The 25,977-nt window shown below is 44.6% G+C and overlaps 1 protein-coding gene across 6 annotated transcripts in view; it reads right to left on the bottom strand.

Moving 5' to 3' along the window:
• The window catches only part of AGFG1 (ArfGAP with FG repeats 1), a 66,110-nt gene that overhangs the window by 17,999 nt on the left and 22,134 nt on the right, over positions 1-25,977 (bottom strand). For all 6 annotated transcript variants that reach the window (XM_090051548.1, XM_090051546.1, XM_090051544.1 and 3 more), the window contains exons 2-5: positions 24,825-24,918; positions 7,391-7,506; positions 5,447-5,609; positions 3,862-4,018 (exon numbers count right to left, since the gene is read on the bottom strand). In XM_090051548.1, coding sequence (XP_089907674.1) covers positions 3,862-4,018; positions 5,447-5,609; positions 7,391-7,506; positions 24,825-24,918 — 530 coding nt within the window. The remainder of the gene's footprint in view (positions 1-3,861; positions 4,019-5,446; positions 5,610-7,390; positions 7,507-24,824; positions 24,919-25,977) is intronic.

Genomic DNA, 25,977 nt, shown 5'->3' with positions numbered 1-25,977 from the left:
AAGGCCTGCACTGGCGTGGTCAACCAGTGCTTACGCAGCTGGTGCTGCCAGGCAGGCTTTGGGTTCCTTGATAATGACCCATGCTTTTGGGCAGGGGACTTGCTGGGGTGGGATGGGCTTCATCTCTCCCCTAGAGGCAAGCGTATCTTCTCTTCCAGGTTGGCTGATCTCGTACGGTGAGCTTTAAACTAGCCTCGCTGGGGGAGGGGGGCCGCAGAAGACGAAGAGACGCCATCCAAGCAAGACGGGTGACAAAGGCAAGGAGTGCTAAGGTAAGGAATGGGGGGGGTTCAGACAGTCTCCCTGAACCGGGGGTGGCGCGCACAGTCTTGCAAGGCCTTAAATGCCTATATACCAATGTTCTCAGTATGGGGAATAAACAGGAGGAAGTCACCCTCAGAATAGCTAGTTCAAACCCAGATGTCATAGGACTAACAGAAACATGGTGGGATTCATCCCATGACTGGGCAGTTAGCATTAGGGGCTATAGGCTCTACAGGTGGGATAGAGAAGGAAAGGTGGGGGTGTGGCGCTCTGTCAAGGAGCACTACACATCCTCTGCCAGCAGAATGGGGTCAGAGGAAGGGCAGGCTGAAGTGCTCTGGGTCAAGATTCAAGGGGACCATGGGGAGAGCGATTTGACGGTGGGGGTCTACTACAGACCCCCCAACCAAGGGGAGGAGCTGGACCGGGAATTTTCGGGCCTGCTTGCAGAGGCACTTAAGGCAAGGGACATAGTTGTCATGGGTGACTTCAATTACCTGGACATCTGCTGGGAGGAACAGTCAGCCAGGACAGACCATTCCAGGAGGTTCCTAGCTGAGATACAGGACCTCCACTAATCCAGGAGGTGCACGGTCCCACCAGAGGAAACACCCTGTTGGACCTGGTCCTGGCCACAGGCGATGACCTGGTAAGGGGGCTCCAGGTTCTTGACCACCTGGGCAATAGTGATCTTCGCTTGCTGGAATTCACCATCCAGCGCAGGGTGTCAGGGGCCTGCAGCAAGGCGGTAGCCCTAGACTTTAGGAGGGCCAACTTCAACAAGTTGAGGAGACTAGTGGGTGAGGTGCTGGGGTCCTTGAGGGCAGGGGAACTCAGTGTCCAGGACAAGTGGTCGTTCCTTAAGGAAACGATACTCAGGGCACAAGGGGAGTCCATCCCAACAAGAAGCAAGGGTGGCAAGAGTGCCCGAAAGCCCCCCTGGCTCACCAAGGGCGTCCAGGAATGCCTGCTTGCCAAAAAGGCAGTGTACACCCAGTGGTAGGGGGGTGCTACCTCCAAAGAGGAGTATACCTCCTCTGCTCAGGCCTGTAGGGGGGCTGTCAGGAAAGCTAAGACAGACACAGAGCTAGGACTAGCATCCAAGATCAAGGATAATAAAAAGTCCTTTTTCAAATATATAGGGAGGATGAAGAAGGCACCGGGTAAAGTGGGGCCCCTGCAAAGTACACTGTGCAATCTGGTGGTTGCGCCAGAAGAGAAAGCGGAACTCTTTAACCAATTCTTCACCTCCGTTTTCTTGGGCAGGGACCGGGACTTCCCCGCTGTGATGCCAGATGGACTCGAGAGGAACGCCTCCAGACCTCAGGTTGGGGAGGACCGGGTTAGAGAGCTTCTGGAGGGGCTGGACATGTTCAAGTCAGCGGGTCCAGATGCCCTCCACCCCAGGGTGTTGAGGGAGCTAGCTGGGGCTATTGCAGGGCCCTTGGCACAGCTTTACGAGCACTCGTGGTGCTTGGGCCAGGTGTCAGATGATTGGAAGATAGCTAACATGGTCCCCATCTTCAAAAAAGGGAAGAGAGAGGACCCGGGCAACTATAGGCCTGTCAGTCTTACCTCAATCCTTGGGAAACTCTTTGAGAAGATCCTCAAGGAGCACATCTGTGATGGGCTGGCTACAGGGATGATGCTCAAGGGCAACCAGCACGGTTTCATTAGGGGCAGGTCATGTCAGACCAACCTGATTGCCTTTCATGATCAGGTCACAAAAGCACTGGATGCAGGTGGACCATGGACGTAGTCTTTCTGGACTTCAGCAAGGCCTTTGACACCGTCTCCCACCCCATCCTCATTAAAAACTAGGCGACTGTGGCATTGATGCCCACAGTCAGATGGATTGCAGATTGGCTCAAGGGTCGTACTCAGAGGGTGGTGGTGGATGAGTCATATATCAACCTGGGGGGAAGTGGGCAGCCGAGTCCCCCAGGGCTCAGTCCTTGGGTCTGCGCTGTTCAATTTCTTCATCAGCGATTTGAATGGGGTGAAAAGCAAACTGTTTAAATTCGCTGATGATACCAAAATTTGGGGTGAGGTGAGCACGCTGGTAGGGAGGGAAAGATTGCAGCAAGATCTGGATAGGTTACAGGAGTGGGCTAACATAAACAAGATGCATTTCAATACTGACAAGTGCAGCATGCTGCACTTGGGCAGCAGAAACCAGCAGCACACTTATAGAATGGGAAACTCCCTTCTTGAGAGCATGGAGGCAGAACGCGATCTTGGAGTCATTACTGACTCCAAGATGAACGTGGGCCGATAATGCGAGGTCACAGTTGGCAGGGCTAACCGCACCTTGTCATGCATCCACAGGTGCATCTCAAGTAGAGCTAGGGAGGTGATCCTCCCCCTCTATGCGACACTGGTCAGGCCACAGCTGGAGTACTGCATCCAGTTCTGTGCGCCCCCTTTCAGGAGGGATGTGGACAACACTGAAAGGGTCCAGAGGAGGGCCACCCGCATGATCCGGGGACAACAGGGCAGACCCTACAATAAGAGACTGCAGGACCTGTTCAGCCTTGGTAAGAGAAGGCGGAGGGGGGACCTGGGGACTGTCTATAAGTTTCACTAGGGGGGACCAGAAGGGTTTGGGGGACACACTGTTTCCCCTAGCGGCCCCTGGCATGACAAGGAACAATGGACACAAGTTATTAGAGAGTAGGTTTAGATTAGACAGCTGCAAGAACTACTTCACAGTTAGGGCGGCTAGGAGCTGGAACCAACTTCCAAGAGAAGTGGTGCTGGCTCCTACCCTTGGGATCTTTAAGAAGAGGCTTGATGCCTACCTGGCTGGAGTCATTTGAACCCAGTTTTACTTCTGCCCAGGCGGGGGGGGGGTAGGGGTCGGACTTGAAGATCTACATGGTCCCTTCCAACCCTACTTCTATGATACACCCTGCTAACTACTAGCAACGTCTGCCATGAGTGGCTGACAGATATGGAGCATCACAGCTATTACTACTCTTCAGAATCAAAAAGTTGGCCATTCAAGAAAAGTCCTACTCACTCTTCCTTCAGTTGTCATTCTCTTAGGTCTTGCCCAGTAGTGATTCACAACTTTTGATTCCTTGTTTCCTTCTCCAATTCTTTACTTCCCCTCCATGAGGGAGAAAGCTTACTACCATTTTTACTACAAATTATATATTAACAGGAATTAACCACCATTTTATTTAATCAAATATATCTTTATAAAACTTAACAAATCATGCCATTAGATTACCATCTTGTTATAAATAAGATGTTACCTAATACTACTGAACACTCCCAAGGAATAGTAATATTTCATTATTAACTCAGCAGTTCCCAATCTGTGGTATGGGTACCATCAGTGGTACTCATTAACAGATTTCTTATAATTACTTTATATGACAAAAATTTGCTGGTGGTACTTAAGGGTGAACTGAAAGAATTGCTGGTGGTACTTAAGGTTGGATGGTTTTAAGTTGGTGGTGCACAATCTGTCAGTTTGGGAATCGCTGATATAGACAGTATGGCCATTTCCTACCTATACACCACAAAGAAAGAAAACTGCTTAGTTTCATATTTTTAATTTGAAATGAAAAGCCTATAAAGCAATCTTACCTGTATGACTGTTGAAATGTGCAAAGTTTGCAAAATTTGCTGTAGCAGTTGATTGAGGAGCTGGAGCAGCAAAGATATCTGAGCCAAGGTCACTAAGGAGATCAAATTGCTTCTTTTCGTGCTGCTGCTGTCCTTGAGACCGAACTACAACAGGGGACTATAAACAACATGTTAATTAGTTAAATAGGAAAGCCAATACTTTACCAACTTAGGATATTTACAAGAAACTATAAGGACAGACTGAATAAGCTACTTTTGGAACAGTTTAATACTCTTTTCCTGCCTGATCATGGTCAGCAAGCCATAGAAAAATTGTGTTAAATAAAACAATGAGCTTCTTTTAAAAAGGTGATGATTTAACCCAGAGTGTATAACACTGAAGAAGTGGCAGAGTCCTTCTTCCCACTTCCCTCTGCAGGTATACAGAAGAATTTTCTTCAAAATAGGCTAAAGGTGTGAACTGAGGGAACTCTGCAGATGTCCACTAAGCTGCCTTCTACACAGAAAATCAGTGTCTATAACAAGGTCCAAATTATGAAAATTGTATGCAATATCTGCAACTGTTCGAAAGCCAGCAGTGCTTCAGAGACTTATAGGTTTGAATTCCAAGTTCCTTTTAAAGTTTTGTATTTAATGGATTTCCTAAAACAGGGCACAAGTGCTGTAAATTTAAAATTTCAAGTTAGGAAATTCCAAAACTGCATTCAAATTTCAGTTCTACCCTTTTTACAGACTAAAACCACCCCAAACTTGTTCAAAACATTTTACTTCTCCTGTAATATTATAAATGTACTATATTTCATTACACATTTCTTCTAATGGACTCTCTCTACCTCATTTGGCAATAAAAGAAACTTTCTTTCAGAATATACAAAATAGTAATAGTGAACATACACAATATATTTATGGAAGTTAAAAATAAGCAACTAGATAATCTACAGAACTAACTCTAAAGACAGACAGTTGAAGAAATATTCTATGCCAGGCTAAAATATTTAGATACACTTTAGAAAGAAAAACTATGACAATAAGCTGTCTTTACAATGAGCTAAATTGAAAAATACTAGGTGAAATGGAGTTTCACTACTTACATCAGCAAACACTGACTAAGAAAACAGGTCTTGTCCATGGCCTCCTTTAATTGAAAGATGGAGTTTAACAGATGGCTTAAGAGTATACAGGAGAGATTCTCAAATTCCAATAGGAATACAAGGGAGGACCACTCAACACAAACTTGTTTTCCCCATCTACAACATTTAAGCAAAAGCTTGTCCATGAAAAAAAAAATTTAAGGACTTTTAGCAGTGCTGCCAATATATTACATGCTGTAAATGGAACAGGCTATACATTTTAGTTTGAGGTTCTTAAAAAGTCAAGTAACTGCAGTTCAGTTTTCAGACTTTCAGCCCCAATTTGAAACACCACAAAAACAAAAGAACATGAAAACTACTGATAACTCTCCTTTTACAAGTATCTCACTTATGCCACAATTAGCTATTTTGTAAAAACATGATCAACTCACATTACCATTCCCTTTATTAAATTAACATAAAACTCTCACAAACCTAACTCACTAGTTACTCACTTGGCTAGGTGTGCCTTTGTTTAAGTGCAATGCTGGTGCAGATTCTCCCAAAAGAGATTTAAGTGGCTTCACCTCAGGTGTACTGCTTGTACTACTTGCAGAAGACCCCGATATAGATGCATGGACTGAAGCCACCACCTTTGCTTGTTCTGGAGGAACATACCTGAGTAGAACAACAGTGTGTTATTTTATGATCATTTAACAGGATTTTTTGTTCCCACACATCAATTACAAGGCAACAATTAGAGAACTACTGTTTTGAGTCCTCAGATGTGTTATTTTAAGCTCTAGACCAAGGAGAAAAAACTAAATGCTTTTTAGTGCATCATATCTTTGCATCATTACAGCTTTTCTCTTAATAAAAAGATGGACTTTAACAGATGGCTTAAGAAGAGTAGACAGCTGGAATTCTCATATGCAAGGGAAGACCACCCAACACTAGGAGCACCTACACACATGCAGGGAGCCTGCTGTAAAGTAATTCGAGCTATCAATTAACTCAATTAATCAAGTCTCCAGTAGACCCTAGCATTACAGGCATCAGCATTGCTGCACTGAAAAATGGCTGAACGAGCTTTAGTTAAAGTGCCCCTGCTGCCATTTTTCAGTGTGGGGATGCTGATGCACATGATGCTCTGGGCACTTTTAATTAGAGCGGCTTTTGGAGCCACTCTAATTAAAGCATGCTCTCCCCCCGCCCCCCCCCACCACACACTCCCAGAGCACAATTATAAAAGCCTTAGCATTCCAGTTTTCCAACCTTTTTGCAGCACACGCATAAGTGACACACAATTCTAATGAGCATCATAGTACCTCCCTAGCCTCCCTTTTTGGATATTTATCTTGCTGGGATCCTTTGACCCCAGCCGACTTCCTGCCCCTGGCGCAGGGGGCTGGACCTGATGATCCCTTGAGGTCCCTTCCAGCCCTAATGTCTATGAAATCTATGAAACTCCAAATGAATTTTAATGTTCACTGTTTCATTGCTAAGGTATGGATCGTTATTCCAACCGCAAATCTGGTGTCCTAGCTTTCATACAAATGTACCCTGGAATTAAGGCAGGAATCAAGATCTTGACAACATGCTTCAGAAGTTGACTTAATTCTTAGTATTTCAGTATATACAAAAAGTACATTTTTTTGTTTTCTAAATGTTCATTTAATAGATCAATATTTTTACAAAAACCTCAAATATTTCTATTTACACATTAACTCCATCTCTGAGTAAGAGCCTAGGAGACTGAAGTCCAGTAGTGTTGCTGGTAACCTAAGCAGCTCCTGTTTCCATGCTGAAACAAATAACCCGACCCCCAACCCCACGTAGTCTTCATTTAGGTCTTATACGCTCCTTAAAAATAAAGTGCAGCAGTTTCCCCATCTATTCAGATGTCAACTTTCTGGATCACAAGCTACATAAAATGATCTGACATGCTCAGACACAAGGTTCAACAGGTGCATTAAAAGGAAAACCCTACTACTGCCACCTGTCTAGTTATGTGGAGCACAGTACTTCTCCTGCCTCAGCTAAGAGGAATGACAGAAATAAACCTTGAAAACAGAACTTCCCACTTGCATAGTACAATACCGCTGGGGAACGTCAACAGCTGCAGAATAAGACAGCACCCAGTTCAACTTCTCAGAAAAGAGATCGGGCCAAAAGAGTTTATATGGACTATGTCCAACATTGTTTTTGAACGTAAGTGTTTGTTCATCAAAATGTTATCCAGACAAGCAGCCTGTTGTAAATGTAATGTTTTAGCATCTACAACATTTTTTGTAGAGTACAATGAACTATTTAGCTGTTGAGAGGTTAATTTCTCTTCACCTAAAGTTGCATTCAATTCAGGTAAGAATGAAAAGACTTGTCAGTCAAATTGTGTTTTTTTTTTTTAAAGTCTTGAGCCATTTACCAAAATAGTTCTCTTACAGAAAAAATTACCTTACCATCTTTTCTTTTCATATTTTTCCTGTAGAAATTCCTTTACTTTCTGTGGATCCCTGAAGTCTGGAATTGCTGATGATCTATCATCAAATAATCCTAGCCAAATCTGTTTACACACCTTATTTGGAGAAGATACAGAAAGAAAGAAAAAAGTTACCATTAAATAAAGTAGAATGTATAAATAAGCTGGAAAATTAAGTCTGAAGCTATAAACAGAATGATTAACATTTTTAATATCCATTACCAATCATCCTGTGAGCTGCCTTACAAGAGTTAAATGTCAGATAAATGCTGTCAGCAAGTAGGGATACATCAGGAAACATCTTAGTGTGGACATAACTTTTACCAAAAAAACCCCATGCTTTTATTTAGTCCCTCCAGTAGCAAAACTTCTATTGTGTTTTCAATGTACCTACATCTAAATAAGGGTTTTGCTGTCATACAAATGTTGATCAGCATGAGGAGCTGCAATTTGTAGTACACAGCTCCATCAGCACGAGTTTGTAGCACAGATGTGCTCAGACAGAGATTTGACTTTACAATCCTTCAGAGAAAGACTGAAGCTCCTTTTTACCTACACTCCTGATAGTGTGATGAACTCTGGTTATCACCAGCAGGTGCACAGTCCCTTAAAGACAGTCAGCTAGCACTCATTAAAACAATCCCTACACTACTTGATCCTCTATTATAGGAAGGGAAAAGAGCAATGTCAATCAATTTATTCAGCTTCTTTTCTTCAGTTACCCTGCATGGAGTTCAACTCCAAATAGTTTCTTACCCCATTGGTAGATCTAATATTGCTCACAGAGCAATCCCTGCAGAATTCCAGATCATCAACAGCTACTTAGTTCAATAAGATAAGCCGAAACATAACAGATACAGGCTACAACATTGTTGAAAGCTATCTTCCAATACAAAAACAACTTACCTGCACCCTCTGAAGTGTTATTTGAAGAGACACATGTACAAAAAGGATAACTTTTCAAGTATCTAACCTGAGAGAGTTAGGCTTGCAAAACACTCCATATAGGTAAGTTTTTTCTTGAATTCTATGCATTAAAATTTTAATAAATTCACTACTAAAAACACAGAAAAAAAATAAAACAAGTTCAGCTAAACTAGTTGTATTTCTTTATGTAGCGTTTAAGGCAAGATGCCTCCACTTCACCTGTGGGCATTATTCAGGTGCTTATCAACAGGAATCCTGGTTTTCCCTGATAAATTGCAAATTCTCCGATTAAAAAAAAATTTCACAAATTCTCTCATAAAAGCCATGAAACCTGCGATTAAAATGAAAGGCCACTACATGTGTATGGGTGCGTACATATGGGCATGCGCCAGTTGAACACAACATATTGATATATTTATAGTTTTAAATAGATTTGAAAGCCTACCAATAATATAATGCAATAAATTCTAAATACCTATACATTTTAGTATTTGATTTTTGGGGTTTTTGTTTTTAAAATCATGGAAAAATCAGAGCTCCCCCTGCCCCCTTAGCTCACAGAATGCAAGTCCAGGCCGCTCACTCCCCACTCAGAGCCTCCTGGCCCTACCAATGACCCTCGCAACCCAACCCCCCCCCAGGCCCCTGCTCCCCACTCCACCCTGCCAGAGTGGGCCCCTAGCTGCCAGGGCTACAGGGCCAGGGACCCTGGTCCGCAGCCCCATGCAGCAGTGTCCAAGGCCCAGGTGCCAGCCACGGTGGCAGTTGCTGTAGCAGAGCCTGGCTCCCACTTGCCCATTGGTGGCACTCACCCATTGGTGGCACAGCAGGAGTGAACCCGGGGGGGAGGAGGTGGCTGCAGTGCACACTCCCAGATGCCAGGGGGACCTGAGCTGTGCAGAGGGCAGGGGCAGACTGGTTCCCCACCCTGATGCCCTCTGCCAGGGCCTCAGTGACCCAGTGGGTGGAACCAGGTGCAGCAGGGCAAAGCAAGGTTGGATGGTGAGGAGCTTTCTGCTGCAAACTCCACACTGCCTGGACGAGGCATCCCCTGCTCAACCCGCAGCAATGAGGTCAATTGCTGCCCCCACTGCTGTGGGGCGAGTGGATGGCACATCACCAGTGCAGTGCAAAGCCTGCAGCAGCACAGAGCATCCGCACCCAGCCCCACTCTGCCTTGCTGTGCCAAGTCTCACCTGCCAGACTGTGGAGGCTCCAGGCAAGGGCAGCAGGGCAGAGAGCCTGAGCCCACAGCAGGCAGCCCACCCTGCACACTGGTCTGGGGGGCATGGGTCCTCCTGGTCCCCCCCATCCCCATGACAAGCTGCTCTAACACTCCCCATCAGGGCCTAGCAGCCATGTATTCCAGCCCTGGACCCCAAACCCCCCAGCTCTGCCCAACTCACTTGCTCCCTCTCTAGGGGGGGCTTCTTCCTCAAGATTTACCTGGGAGCTGCTCTCCAGTCTGCCCCACCTGCCTGACTGCCCTCCTACTCCCTGCAGCCCTTCGCAAGCTAACATTCTGCCAGCTTGTAGAGAGCTCTCTGCAAAAGCGCAAAGTCTGCATGTTTCTCCATTAAAGTGAAAAATCCATGTTCTCCTCGGGCAAGGGGCAAATCCACATTTTCCCCAGATCCCTGTTTATCAATGGTTGTATTAAAAAGAAAAATAAGTATAAGCACAGCCAAAAAAAATGAAAGAGGCTAGCTTTGTTACACCGCACCTTATCAATGTGTTATTCTTCTGCTAAACAAAGGAAGTTACACATACACCAAATAAGTTTGAAAAGGACTTTTCTGTTAAACTATGAATTGAATGAGTCTGAAATATAGACTGTAATGGCTCTTTAAAAGCAGTCTTGTGTAATAAGCTTTAAAAAACAAGGGAGAAATTAATAAAGTGTGAAGTTCTGACCAAGTCGGCATAAGGATGGACCCACCCTATCCTTTGAGCATAAGCAATAGTTCCAAGAAGTAAGTCAAAACACAGAAAGAGGGGATCACCGTCTTTACTTGTTGTTTGCTAGGGACCGCTATGATTTCTAAATATACGTTGATTACTGCCATCTGACCAAGCAAAGAACCATAACACCGCTTTGATTAAAATTTTAAGAAGTCAGTTATAATATGCAATTCTAAAAACTGACCAGAAAGCAGTGCTGTAGTCTAGAGCCAGCAATGTTACAACTCCACTGTAAGCCAAAGCAAAAAACCTTGTGTTTATAAGCAGGCAGAGTCAAAGAAAACATCAGTTCTCTCTGAAGAACTGTTGTAAGTGAAAGCATTCCTCTTCAGGTTCTGACAAACCTTAGCTGTTTTAAAACAGGGAGAGGGATCTGCTGTTGCTCAGGGGTATGCAGCAGCTGTTCCCATCCAAGTGTGATGATCTGATATGAAAATGGAAAAGGTTTATGGCAGTAGAGGCAAGTATTTCCTGACCACCAGCAGAGGTATATTATATGCATATTAAAGAAAAGATAAAACTACTTTGATTACAACTTGAAATAAAATGCGTGCAAATTTGAGACCAATTTGAAAAGTGCAAAAACTCAAAATAAAACTGGAAAGCATCAACCATGTATTGACAGACATTTTAGTAAGTAAACCTTGTCAGTCTTTCTGAAAATTGCATTACAGAAATAAATTAGATGTTAAAAAAAGCTACTGAATGTTTATTTACTGTTTTAATAAGATAATTCATCCTGAATGGAGTGAGCACTCAATATTAAATTCCCGAACCCATGAGTTTAGAGGATTTTTAAGGTTCAGTATCAACATAAATATGTACCTAAAAAACAAAAAGTTGGCTCAGTACCTGAAAGGTGCAAAGAAAACATTCTATACTAGCCCCAGCCATGTATTAAAGAGTTAGAGATCGGCAGAATTCAAAATCGAGCTCAAGAGTCCACTTCAAACATTCTGTTCCTAATACCGTTCTTAGGTCTCATCAGGACTAGACTTTAGTGCAGTCCTCCATGTCCATAAGTCAGCATAGTTCAAGCTTTGGCTTCATATTCATGATGCCCAACACATCAGCATAAGTGGAAACTTCCTTTTAAATTCTATCCCCCTCCCACAGCTCTCACATTATCTGTATAAAAAAAGGACAGAACATTTCATGTTTCTTGCTTGTTCTAGTTTTAATATTTAGTTCAGAATTCTGTTTACTACCATATATTTATCAAAGTTTGAGACATCTGAATTCAATTTTGCAAGTAATGACACACCACTTCTCCTTGTAAGACAACTCTACAGTTTGACAGATTTGTTGGACTGACTCAGAGGTGGCTTCCTGACAATTTCAACATATTTCTTAGTCAAAATTCCTTATAACATAACTGCTTTCCCCTTGACTTTTACATTCTTGGGACTCACTGAATCTTAATGTCACAGAGATTTAGCTTTAGATCTGTTTATAACCCTTGATCATTTTTGTGCATCTGAAGTCTTTCCAATCTTCATTATAGTCTTGATCTACTTCAACCATTTTTATTTAATACTGATATTTCAGAAAAAAGAACAAATATACGTCTTCCCAATTGATTTATTTATTTTTATACAAATACCAGTCAGTATACATGCCCTTTGATAAAACAGCATACCATTCCCAATTCTACCACTTAAAACAGGGAGGAAGAATAAGTGAAGGAGGCAAGAGTAACTAATGAAACTGTGTGGAATGTGTTCAACAATCCATAATTATTCCTCACTCTCCCCAAAAAGTACAATTAGCACTTACTACATTTATGGGCCAGTGGGACAAGAGAGACAGAACTGTACTGAAGTTAGAATGATTAACAGCACCCAGTGTTTAAGAGTCCATTTTTCTTAAATTACTTGCAACAAACAGGACTCGGACATTTAATTTACCGTCATTAAGTTTGAGAGATAGTTTGTCAATTGCCAAACAGTAATAAGGGGGAGGACTAGGATTCAGCATATTTCATTGGTGGTGGTGGGGGGAAAACAGAGAAACACAGCTGTTCATATAAAAGATCCTTTTCACCTGGGTGGGGGACAATAGTCTCTGTTTCATGTCCAATGGACTGTATTAGAGAGATTTCAGAATAATTCAAGTGCAGCCTATATCATACTGGAAAATGGAAAGATAACCACCATAAATTTAGGCCCTGCTCCCTCTAGTCTACCAAAAAGAACCAGATCGAGCAGGTAAGAGTTTTTGGCTCAATAATCTTCCATAAACAGGCTATATTTTATCTGTTACAAAAATATGAAAAAGTGAGCCAGAAAGCTTAAAATACCAGGGGAAGACAACCCCTGGCATGGGTGTCAGAGCGTGGCACACAAAGGCATTTTGCTTGACACTGGCCTCAGGGCAGATGGCAGGGAAGGGGCTGGGGCTGTGCTGCCACAACAATGATTGCGCCCCCCTCATGGCTCTCCCTTACTGTCCCACCCCAGCACACCAACATCTGATAAGCTGGCATTGCAGGAGGGTTTTTTTGGCATTCTGCACAAAAGCATTTCTGACCCCTGTGACAGAACTGTTTATCTAGGGGTGTACTGATGGGAGATTTTGGGGGCCAGTACTGATAGCCAATTTTTAAAGATGCATATTGGCAAATACCAATCCGATTTCCTGGCAGCTTGAAGTGCAATGTTCAGCTGATCAGTTTGTTGTAGTGGAAGAGGAGGCAAGGGAAGGCTCATGGTGGGACAGATCGAGGCCCCTGGAGGTGAGAGAGTGGGGCTGGGGCTCGTCAAAATTTGCACCACAAAATTTGCCATAGCCCCTCTTCCCAGTGCTGCTGCTGCTGCTCACCATGATTTGAGCACGGCTTGGCCCAGTTCCTGCCGGGAAGAGCCTGGCCCAGCCCCAGCCCTAGCCTGCAGCTTGGCCCACCCCACTCTGCACAGGCACAGCACCCCCCCATGCCCTCCCAGGGTATGCGCAGCAGTGGGAGCCATCCTCGCTGGACAGTGTCTGCTCTAGCCCCACTCCCTCCCTCCAGGGGCACCAGGGGCAGTACAGATCAAGGTCTCTTCCCTTCCCACCTCCCCCTCCCCTTCCACCACAGATTTACCAGCTGCACACAACTCTCCAAGCTGCTAGGCTGTGTTCCTCGCTGTACTGCAGCTGCACGTGTGCACGAGGCATTTTAAATTGGCCACACGAGGCTGATTTCCGATACAGACAATTTTCTTTATAAAAGTGGTGCCAATCTGATATCAGACCAATGCACCTCTAGTTCTATCAGACAGGCAAGCCTGAAGTGTGATCTGTACCTCTTTGCCTGAACACAGCCATTTTAGAGGGTGTCAAAATTCCCAGTGCCTCTGGATGCTACTTCCACCTACTTGAACTACCACTGGATAGGAAAGCGGGGGAGGGCACAGGGAAGTGGGAGGCAGGTGCTGCTCATTTAAGCTCTCATTTTCTCACCAATAGCTTTAATCAAAACTTAAAACAGTTAATTACAGACTCAAACTTATATTTCAGGTCTTAGTCATAAACAAGAGACTTTCAAAAAATAAAATCAAAGTTAAAAGTTAGGAAGTTCAGAAAAGACAATGCTTTGAGTCTATGGAGTGCATATCTTCACCTACTCCCAAAATGACCAACAAAAATGGAGATATTATAATTCTTCTCTCCCATTCCATTTTGTGCATTTTAGATTCCAAATTCTCCAGGGCAGAACTAGCTTTGTCTGCTTGAGACCACCAGATCTCAAATAGGGCTTTAAATAACAGTCAGTTAAATTGTTTTGACAAGCTTCTGCATAAAATTTAGAAGTTCAGCCAATAGGGCTTACATGCAGTGTTAACTTGATTTGATTACCTGTTTAAACAGAGTAGACTGGAAAATCCTTATATATTTTTCCCCTATGGTTACAACTGTTGTTTTTTTTTGAAAATTCTGTCCCTCAGCTGCAAGTTACATTTAGGAAAAACAGTGGGTAGGTACCTACCCACCCACCATATGCCAATCCTGATCTACATTTAGTTTGGTTACCTTTTGTAGTGCTGGGATAGGAAAAGAAAAAAACACCAAAAAGCCACCACCAAAAAACCTACTCACTCTCAACATTAAATGTTACAAGAGTTGGAATACTTTTTCGTCATAAAATTTGTTGTTGGACTTTGCCACCATCCCAAATGAACAAACATCAGTCTGAGAAGTCTCCAGAGATGCAATCTGGATTTTCTCTATGGTAAGTGAAAGAGCAACTGAGCCTCTTTCACTGCACCATACTGAAGTATCAAAGGGAAGAAAAAGGTCCATCCTATTTACTGTGCACTGTATTAGCTAAAATACCACAACCAAGGCTCTGCCAAAACTTCAGGTTAAAGCACCACATACATCCAGTCAACAGAAGTACATTACCATACTGCAAGGGTAGCCAACTTGTGGCACAGTACCTCAAGTAGCACGGGCAGTTTTGGTGTGCAACACACAGTGGATGGGAGTGGGGGAGACAGGGAGCCCTGGGGCAGATGAGGAGCAGAAAGCAAAGTAGCAGATAGGCAGGGAGCAAACAGCAGAGCTGCTGGGTAGGCAGGGGAAAGGGATTGGAGTGGCCCTTAAAGGTGCAGGACTGACTTGTGACATGCCTGCCAAAAAGGTTGGATCCTACTGCTCTGTGCTGCGGAACAAACCTTATGGTGTGGCACTAGCAACAGCTAGCATAAGAACACAGACCTCCTAACTGGACTCCTTAGTTTCAGCTTCACTTAAAAAGGTTTTGCCTATAGCTGTGAGTTCTGGAAAAACTTTTGAAAGTGTTAGCGGGGAAAACATGAAACAGCAGCACTGTCCAATTTTAGAAAGAGCTTAGAAGTTTGAGGGGCAAGTCTGGTCCACACATTTCAATGCTAGCTAATTCAGATATTGCAGATAATAAGTGACATTTAAACTTGTTCGCTATTTAAAGAATGCACAAAATGTTTTCTGAAAATCCAGACTTGCAACTTCAGGACTAAGGCCAAGTACAGGAGTTTCAGAAGCCCACAGCAGTAGATGGAGATCAAAGCCCTGAGTTAAGTGGAGAAGCAGGAGACGGGAGGAAGAGCAAACAGGAGGTAGCAACAGGGGAGGTGCTCTCATACTTCGAGAAATCAGTGCAATCAACTAGTTACCTCAGGTGCCTGTACACAAATGCAAGGAGCCTGGGAAACTAGCAGGAAAAATTAGAAGCCCTTGCACAGTCACAGAACTATGATGTGATTGGAATAACAGACTTAGCGGGATTGCTCCAGTCAGGCAAGCTTTGTTATGGATGGGTACAAATTGTTCAGGAAGGACAGGCAGGGGAGAAGAGGAGAAAGAGTTGCTGGTGCAACAAATGTCCATCTTTGGAGGTTTTCAAGACCTGGCTAGACAAAGCTTTGGTTGGAATGATCTAGTTGGGGATGGTCCTGCTTTGAGCAGGAGGTTGGTCTAGACCTCCAGAGGTCCTTTCCAATCCAAATTTTCTATGATTCTAGGACCTGAAATGGTACATGCCCCAGGAGATTCCCATGCTCCTGTATAGTCAAGAAGCTCAACACTGTACTTAACAGCACACAGACTCATAACAGGCTGCACAACTTGCACACACACACACACACAAACGTACTCCCTGTACTCTGGGTTATTTGACCAAGTGACATAAGATGACAGACCCTAACCACTCCCCTGCTGCTAGGTTTCTGGGCCCATGGAAAGCCTAGCAGACAAGGTGGGTACTGTGGCCTTGTGTGTTGCAGCAAGTTTAAATATGGGATAGGGCAAATGAAAATGAAATGGTCGTTCAGAATAATCCTGTATGAAAATTATTCCTACAGCATATTACACCAGCACCAAACAAGTCCCCCACTGGGAACAACCTCAACAGAGAAGAATGGGGTTAAGCTGAACAGAATGAGATCTGTATGCAGATGCTTTAAAACAACACTGCACAGGATGAGCATTTTGGACAGCCCCTTGTGTGAATATTGGTGTCCAGCAAACAATACAGCACTTCAAAGAAAGCTGCAATCTTTACAAGGGCACAGACAGGGTAGATGGAATCCGCCCACTGAGCAATAATACCAGGCAGTGGCTCATAGTTGGCCAGAGGGAACAAGGGGGTGGGGGGTGGTATTGGAGACAAGGGCCTTGCATCACAGAGCCTGGGGGGCAAGGCCAGCGGTGACCAGCTCTGGCCTAGGCTAGACTGCCAGCCCACAGAGCTGCGGGGGGGAGGGGTTGAGCAGGGCATTGCAATGCTTCATGGGAAGTTGGCAAATAGAGACCTACCGTAAGGCACAATGGGCTGTGGTACAGACATTTATTCCAGCACCAACTTTGTTCTGAAGTATGATACCACATGCATCCAGGATTCTCTCAGAGCAGGATCCGCCATTTTTATAGCACTCCATAGGCCTCGACTGTCTGTTTGGTTATGGCTGCAGAATGCTTTCAGCACAACTAACAAAAGTTACACTTATTGCACAGTACCTGTACCTGGCCGAAAAAAGTCAGGGACCACAGCATTCTACACTTCTGACTGATGTACCCCTATTGACAAAAAAACCCATCTGTAGACCAGGAAAACTGAGCTTTTTGCCAATCTAGCTTATTTCACATGCAGGAAAGAGACAGTTGGAATAAGCTACACTGGAAAGAGTTTTACTGACAGAAGCCAGGTCCACAGTTTAGCATACTGGCAAAGCACTGCTTATCGTAGATTTGGCCTCCAATGGGTGGCCTCTAACAAGAGATGGAAGACTTGCAGAAGGTACATTACTTGTTTAATACCCAAAAAAGAAAGATTTATTTTAAAAAATTTGGAAAAGTTTCCCACTTAAACGCCTGGTTTTCTAACATTAGAAGCACACATTCTAAGTGAAGCACTGTACTTACCCAATACAGCCACATACAAACGCAAACAACTTGAGATTACAACATGACAAAACCGTCTTCCAAAATGAACACTCACCACAGGAAACAGATTTTGAAACGGTTTCCTCATGTAACATGTAAGCTTTTAGTTAGTTTAGCACTTTTGATAGACATTAGAGCTGGAAGGGACCTCGGAAGATTGAGTTCAGCCCCCTGCCCAAAGGGCAGGAAGTTGGCAGGAGTCATAGGATCCCAGCAAGATAAGCATCTGATTTACTCTTGAAGATGTTCAATATAAGTGCCTGAACCACCTCCGATGGCAGGCTGTTCCAAACCTGGGGGGCTTGGACAATAAAGAAATTCTTCCTTGTGTCCAGGCTGAAAAGGTTTCACAGGAGTTTATGACCATTCGACCTCATCATCCCTTGGGGCGCTCTGGTGAACAGACGTTCCCCCAGATCCTGGTGGTCACCCGGATAAACTTACAGGTGGCCATCAGGTCACCCCTGAGCCTGTGCTTTTCCAGGCTAAAGAGCCCCATGGCTCTCAGCCTGTCGTCATAAGGTCTGTTTTCCTGACCTCTGATCATGTGCGTGGCTCTTCTCTGGACTCTCAAGCTTCTCCACATCCTTTTTGAATTGGGGAGCCCAGAACTGGATGCAGTACTCCAGCTGCAGCCTCACCAAGGCTGAGTACAAGGGGAGAATGACGTCCCGGGATTTGCTTGAGAAGCACCTATGGATGCAAGCCAGCATTTTGGTCGCTTTACTAGCCGGAGCATCGCGCTGCAGGTTCATGTTCATCTCGTGGTCAATGACGACCCCCAAGTCTCTTTCTTCTGTAGTGCTAGCCAGCGTACCACTGCTGAGCCTATAAGGATGCTGCAGGTTTTTCTTCCCAAGGTGGAGGACCTTGCATTTTTCGGTGTTAAACACCATCAGGTTCTTGTCCGCCCATCTGCTGAGCCTGTCCAGGTCAGCCTGGATCACCCACCTATCTTCTGGTGTGGATGCTTTGCCCTGAAGTTTGGTGTCATCTGCGAACTTGGCGTCATCTGCAAACTTGGCCAGTCCACTTCTGACTCCAATGTCCACATCACTGATGATGTTAACATTTTTTATCCTACTGAGATTAATGAGTAATATTATTAACTTGCAGTAGTAACAACAGTTGAAAGCACATCTTGAAATCTGACTGACTAGGTGAAAGTCATAATTTGCCTAGTAGCTTACGTAATTTTGAAGGCTCTCTTCCCCAAATCCTATCCCCCTCCCACATCCCCCAATCCCAGTTCCTAAAGCTTTGATAAAATATTTATGAGCAGGGACCTACCCAAGTCACAGTGAAACAAAGGGTTTTTCACAGCTCACTTCCAGTACATCAAGCCAAATTTCATGGCAGCCCTGCTCCTCACCACTGACTGGCAGAGGGCACCTTCACTCAGCCTATGTCACTACTGCTTTTTTGGGGTGATTTCATGGGAAACTGCAGCCAATGCCAGATTTTCCAGCAATCATAACAACTGCTTTGGTGGTTTCCATGAAGTCTGTGAAACCACTGATTTAGGTAGGTTTCAATTTATGAGGGGTGAGAGGGAAGAAGAGAAGGACAGCACAAAAGAGAAGGGCAAGTGACCTGCTATTTACTGTACATACCTTACCTGTCCTCAATTTAATTTAGTTCAGTACATATAATTCTTTCCACTCACTATATTATATAGTTAAATGAACTCAAAACTGATGGCTAGACTCTGCACATTGTAAAAATAATCTGGTACAAACAAATTTAGAAATTTGTAATTACAGAGCAAAGCTCTGAATGTAGACCAACCATTATGAAAAGATTATTGTGCTTTAAAAAATCTGAAAACCAGTAGTCATCTAAAAAAGTTAGTCTGTGTAAATACTTCAAATTTATTTTATTTACTGGTCCTGAATAGCTAGTATACATTTATTTTTATAAAACAGGATGCAAAAAACTGGTGTTTTAATAACTGTATTTGAATTTACACTAATCTGTAATGTTTAGAATCTCCATGAAACAGAGGGACTGTGAACACTTTCATTTTTAAAACCATAATTAGCCTGTTCCTTACAATAAGGCTTCAACATACGAATAGATGTCTAGGATCACAACAATTCTAGACAAAAATCTATCATCCAGATTCAGTTATACTTTACTTGCTGAACCTCACACATTTGACTACTAGCAACCAAGACCTCTGCTTTATTTCTCGCTCAGCCTTTTCTTTGCCACCAAATGCCGCCCCCGCCTGAGTGTTGGCCCGCTTTATAACATGCAAACTATGGAGTTCAGGGTTTACTCAGATGCAACTACAAGTGCACTATAACACTGCAAAGATATAGTTTAATTCTTCGCAACCTGTTTACACAAACTATACTGGTACTCTCTTTATGCTTATGCAGTCCATCTACACAAGGCATTTTTAATCAGTGTCTTACATGATTGGAAACCTTAAAGTGACAGCCTGCTGCTCTGATGACCCAGCCACTGATTCCCCACTCTGCATCAGACCTCTGCCTCCCATCACCAGCAACAGTGGAGAGAGGCAGATTTGGTGGTGATAAGTGTGTGTCAGAGAGAGCAGAATAGGGCAGCAGGGAGGGCTGTAGAGAGGGGTATGTAGCATGGGGCGGGGGGGGAGTGGAGCCAAGCTGCATACCACCAATTCCTCATAATGCGCCTTGGGCCAGATAGCCCACAAGCCATGCGTTGCTAACCATCTTACTGTATATGCAAGGGAACAAAACAAAAATCCTAGTCTGAACATCCAGCTCAGTCAATTTCCTCTCAATTCACACCAAACTACAGCCTTCGATTCCATTGGTTTGGCCAGAAGTGTCACTAAAACTGCATGCACAGTCACCATTTTTCAGAAGCTTTCTCCAGGGGGAGAAAGTCTATAGTCTTCCCCTTTTGTTCTACCTTCCCTTTCTGCGCTCATGCATGTTTGCTGGGGACACATTCCATGCTCCTTTCTGGCAGTGTTATAGCAGGGGTGGCCAGCCTCCGGCTTCAGAGCCACATGCGGCTTTAGAGAACTTAATATGCATCTCCTTGAATCTCTGCGCAAACACATGGTGACCAGCTTCCATTTGGCCGTTCACTGACCGGCTGCTGGGGGACAGCCCACCTGCTCAACCGGCTGCCAGTGTACCCCAACCAAAAAAGACTGAAAGCCCCTGAACTAAAAAACAATCCACAATAATCTGCAATAAACAATTTTTGCAAGTTACCAGACTTGAATTTCATAAAAATCCAATTAAAAATATAAAAAATAAATATTTGTACAAAAATCTCTCTCTTTCTATCCAATCTAAATATCACTACAATATCTGAATTGGTCAGCCTCTCCCTCCCTCCCAACCCCCAACTCTTCTCTCTCAAGAAGCGATTTGATAAGCTGCAAGAAACCACAGTTTAAATACGGAAGAAAAGAAGTCAGGAGCCGATATCAAGAAAATTAAAAGTAACAAAATTCTCAGACCTTCAAAGCAGAAGTGGGTCAAATTTTCCAAAAAACAGTATCTAAAAACTGAAAAGTGCCTAACATTTGCCAGTTTTGCAAAAAAGATGAAGGACCAATTGCACACTAATCTATCAGTCACCTATTTTGGTTTACAAGTTGGGACAATAAGCAAATAAGTATTTTTTCTTTCAGTCCAGGATCTAACACATTGATATTTCTTACTTGAAAAGATGTGAAATCAATGTATCCATACATCTTTCACAGTGAAAAATTGAGTAGTTCCTCACTGAAAATAGTTTATCTAGTCTATTTGTTTAATTTTACCATTTTAAAACACACTACCATGTAACATGTCCTAGACAGGTTACAAGGGTGGGTGGACGAGAATAGGATGGGTTTCAACACAGACAAGTGCAAGGTGATACACCTCGGGAGGAACAACCGGCACCATACCTACAGGTTGGGGAACTCCCCTCTTGTCAGCACGGAGGCGGAAAGGGATCTGGGGGTCATCACTGACTCCAAGATGAACATGGGCCGGCAGTGTGGAGAGGCAGTTAGGAAGGCCAACCGCACCTTGGCATGCATCCACAGATGCATCTCGAGCAGGTCCAAAGAGGTGATCCTCCCCCTCTATGCAACACTGGTCAGGCCGCAGTTGGAGTACTGCGTCCAGTTCTGGGCGCCACACTTCAAGAGGGATGTCGACAGCATGGAGAGGGTCCAGAGGAGGGCCACTCGCATGATCAGGGGACAACAGGGCAGGCCCTATGAGGAGAGGCTACGGGACCTGAACCTGTTCAGCCTCCAAAAGAGAAGGCTGAGCGGGGATCTTGTGGCCTGTTATAAACTAGTCGGGGGGGACCAGCAGGCATTGGGGGAGCCACTGTTCCCCCGAGCACCGCCAGGAGTGACCAGGAATAACGGTCCCAAGCTGGCAGAGGGTAGGTTTAGGCTAGGTATCAGGAGGCGCTACTTCACAGTCAGGACGGCTAGGGTCTGGAACCAACTTCCAAGAGAAGTGGTGCAGGCTCCTACCCTGGGGGTCTTTAAGAGGAGGTTGGATGGACATCTTGTTGGGGTCATTTGACCCCAGTATTCTTCCCTGCCATGGCAGGGGGTCGGACTAGATGATCTGCTCAGGTCCCTTCCGACCCTAGAAACTATGTCACTTTGCATTCAACAAGTTTCTGGCAATCTCCTATTAAAAAAGTTTCCTGTTCTCTTATTGATACTTTAGAAGCAGAGGGGAAATGCACTGAAAATCATCTTACTACCTAGGTCCTTCAGTTTCTGGAGCATTCTGCTGTAACATTCACTTCACTCAGTCAGTGCATTGGCCTCAGTTTGTCATGGTACTGAATTTAATTTCCATGTTGTGAAATCTTAACTTCTCAAAGTGCTATAAATTTTTCTATTAATGGAATAAGTTGCTATGGTATATTGTGGCACTTTAAAGGTTTTTGGCACTATCAGGTAGTATGAAGTGATTTGTGTAAATAACTCTGTGGATCACATTTTAGTGGAGTATTTTGCACCTCTGAGCCACTGCTACAGGCCAGTGAAGACTTTGAAACCATGGACAAAGACAACAGAATAATTTCTCCCGATAATCCTGAAATTTTACATGAAATGTAAGATTATGCATAATCATCTCATGGCAAGAAGTGGTTATGGTATTTTTCTGTAGAGGCCACAACTGACAAAGTGCCAAGGGAAAAAGGACTGACAGGCTGCCACCACTATTCCCCTCCAAACACAACATCCAATTATATGACCAAAGACAACCACCATCAAAGATCCTAAGCATCTGCTTAAGTGTAACACTACTGATTTTGATATCCAATTTTAAAAAAGGTCAAGAATTCAAGTTTCATAAATCACTGAAACATCTCCAATATTAAAACTGTTTACCAATAGCTATCACTGGTCATACACCGCTTCATGATTTTATCCCTGCAAGATTTAACAAAGTATATTTCTCTATTTTGACCCTGAAAGCAAGCTCCTATCAAAGTACCCAATTACATGCTCAGTTTGTTTCCTAGCCTGGAAACAGTATTGGGGGGGGGGGGGGGGGGCCCAAGCGCAGCCCCCCAGTGGAGTGTGGGAAAAGGGGAGCAGGCCCAGCCCCAAAGTTGGGAGGTGGGAAGCCAGACACAGGCTTCTGTCCCCACCCACACCCCCTGCCCATCATTTTTGACTGGCAATTGGCTAGTATACCAATAATGGCATAAAGGTCTGAGGATTAGGGGAATGTGGTAGAGGTACTGAAGAAGCAGAAAGCTGAGCAGATCAGTCAAGCCAGGGGTCAAGACAAAATCTAACCCAGAGCCCCATCACTCCAGTCCCCAATGCCATCTCTTGGTCTCCAGTTGACCCACATACCACACCAGCATTTACAGGGCCTGGGACACATCACATGTGGAACAGCTCCAGAACCTGTACTGCTTGACACCTGTACGAGGCCAGTGCAGCCTGCTCCTCTCCTTCCTCCCCCCACCACTACCATGTGCTGGATCCAGTGCCTGCTCTAGCCATTCCAGGACAGGCACCACATGCAGTATGGATCCTGGATCGGCCAGCAAAGTTACTGAATCTGTCATGCAATAGTGGGGTTGTCAGCATGTCACAAACAGTACCTGCTCCAGAACATAAGCGACATGCAATTAATATCCCAAAACAGGTAGGTGGGACAGTTTATGTCTCCCCCCCATCCCCCCATGCCAGATCCAGTGCCCACCCAGTCCAGGACACACTGTCCCCGATTGGCCAGAATAGGAATCAAGTATGGCTCAGACTGGCCAAAGCAAGTGCTAGATCTGGCATGCAGGGGGTGTCCATGGGCCTGATCCAGGTCTCAGGGCTGGCCCAGCAGCATTTATCCAACCTGTTGACTGGTCCTGAGCCACGTATCTGACCCACAGGGGCAGATAAGTCTTACACCCCGAGAAAAAGGAAGAGGAATAAGAGTGGCATTCAGGGAGGGTACAGGAGGCTGATTTGTGGTATAACTGCCAGAAAGATCGTCTCCTCACTGTAACAGAACTAGAAAAGTACATACTGCCTCACCCGAACAATATAGGATTTAAAAAAAACAAAACAAAACCAAAAAACGGTGTCAGTCAATATTTCAAGGACTCAATTAGACCTTCAGTATGAGGACAAACTGAACACTGAACATGGAAGCAAGGTTCTTGTTCTAGAAATCTGGATCCCACTATATTAGCGAATAGTAAGGCTGTGCAAAATGGCCATGTTTCGATTTGGTTCCAGATTTGGCCATTTTGGAGGACTGCAATTCATTTCGGTGTTTCAGATCATTGTCCTGTTTAGTTTCAGCTGAATCTGTTTTGAACAGGCTGCAAGGGAAGCTTCACACAGCCCTACTGCCCAGCCAGGCAGAGCTTGGGGCCGGGGGCTGCAGGGCCCCAGTAGGGAGCAGCACGGGGCCGTGGGTGGCTCATCCAGGGGAGAACCACTGCCCTCCATGCAGGCAAGGAGACCTCTGCGCAGATCTCTAATCCCTGTCAAGCTGGGTCATGGGGCAGGAAAGCAGCGCAGAGTGGTGAGCAAGGCTGCTGGTCCCTGCTGTGCGACCTGGCTCTGCAAGGAGCAGAGATCTGCGCCAGGGGTCTCCTTGCCACCACTGCCTGCCCCAGACCTCTGCTCCTGAGGAGCCAGGTCACAGGGTAAGGACCAGTACTGCCCCTGCCAGAAAGGACTGCCTGCCCTGCATTGCCAGGGCAGGCAGCGGCACCGAGGAGACCCCCAGCACAGATCTCTGCAGAGCCGAGTCACACATCAGGGCAGCAGTGTACAGCTGTTTCCCTGCAAGCCCAGCTCCAAAACGCCGAAGTTTTCCTAAATGTTTTGGATGCCTTGTTTTGTTTTGGAGATACGTTTTGGAGACTTCCATTTCGATTAAGATTTAGTGTTTCAGGTGCCAAAACGGCCCAAAACTCCTCCAAAGTAAAGCGGCTGCCGAAATTTCATGCAGCCCTAGTGAATAGTTTAAGTTTCATAATGTTTCACTATGGTAAAAAAAGTTCTTTAAAGAAGGCCCATTCAGATGACAATTTATTTTGGACTTAGTGTCCAACTGTTCACTTGAATAGTTATAAAAGTATGGACTCCAGCAACAACAAAATTCCATAAGTTAATAAGCACTTACTTCGTTTCCGTGTTTCTGCAGAAATTCTATTTCCTGTTGTGTGAATGTAGTCATGGAGATTGACTTCACTCTGTGGGGTGGATTTAAACCTCTCCTATTAAAAAAGTAAAACAAATGCTTAAGTCAGTGCTCTGGAAACCTATAATTTATACAGTATCATTTCTATTTTTCCTTGAACAGAACCACAATTAAAACTAACCCTTATTAGCCTGAAGATGCAACCCCAAGAAGAAACACTCCTACTTCATTCTAAACCCTGTGGATGGTCACACTAAATATCTGATACCACACACACACTTAAAGAATGTGGAAAATCAGAAGTCAAACACTCAGAAGTTAAGCAGTCCCATTTCAGCTTCATCCTTACGGACACATGCTTTATAGCAGAGGCTTACAGCCACCGGGCTGGGTCATGGTGGGCTGGCTGCCAGGTTGCGACTCAAGTCCCTACTCGGACCCCTGTCTGTCTGCCCAAGTGAGTGGCTTCTGGAGTTAAAGCTGAACTTCCAGGATTAAAGCTGTATGGCGAGGCAGCCCTGGGAAGGAGAAAGCCCGCTTCATGCTACCCATCCTGCTCCTGCCATTCCCCCTCCCCACCCTGCCACTGGATGCAGAGTCATCTGCAATTGTAGTTTCAGTGGCACTGAACATACTCTTCCGCTAGGCAGAGAGACTGATATAGACCTGGTCGGAGAGAGAAGGGCGGGGCGGGGAAGGAGAGGGGAAATGTAACCCATTTTCTATCAAACCCACTTCCCTTTCTTTTTTTACTTTCCCCACTGGTTCTCAATCCCCCTTTCATGACAGCCAGTCTACACTAAACCTCCTTCCCAGTTGCATGTTTCTTTTCCAGCCCCTGCCACTACCTCCTCTGCTGCTTCTTCCTCCATGCTGCCTGGGTAGTGGCATAGGAAAGAAAGGGTATCATTTGAAAGCACAGGAAAAAAGGTATTACCTGCTGCTAAAGTAGGTGTTCAAACCCAGCACAGCCCATAGGAGCTTAGCAAAGAAAATGTACAGAAATCTAGGCTGTGCCTTGGACTGGAACAAGCTGTGCTAATGCTATTTTCAAGAAACCATTCTTCCTTCACTTTTCTTGAGCAAACCTGCTGGGAGGGGTTTTGGCTTGCTTTGTTTTTGCTTTTTGTAAATT

The sequence above is a fragment of the Crocodylus siamensis genome, chromosome 6 (assembly GCF_052110815.1).
Source record: "Crocodylus siamensis isolate JL-2025a chromosome 6, ASM5211081v1, whole genome shotgun sequence".
Lineage (NCBI taxonomy): Eukaryota > Metazoa > Chordata > Crocodylia > Crocodylidae > Crocodylus > Crocodylus siamensis.
This window is presented reverse-complemented; position numbering and strand designations above follow the sequence as displayed.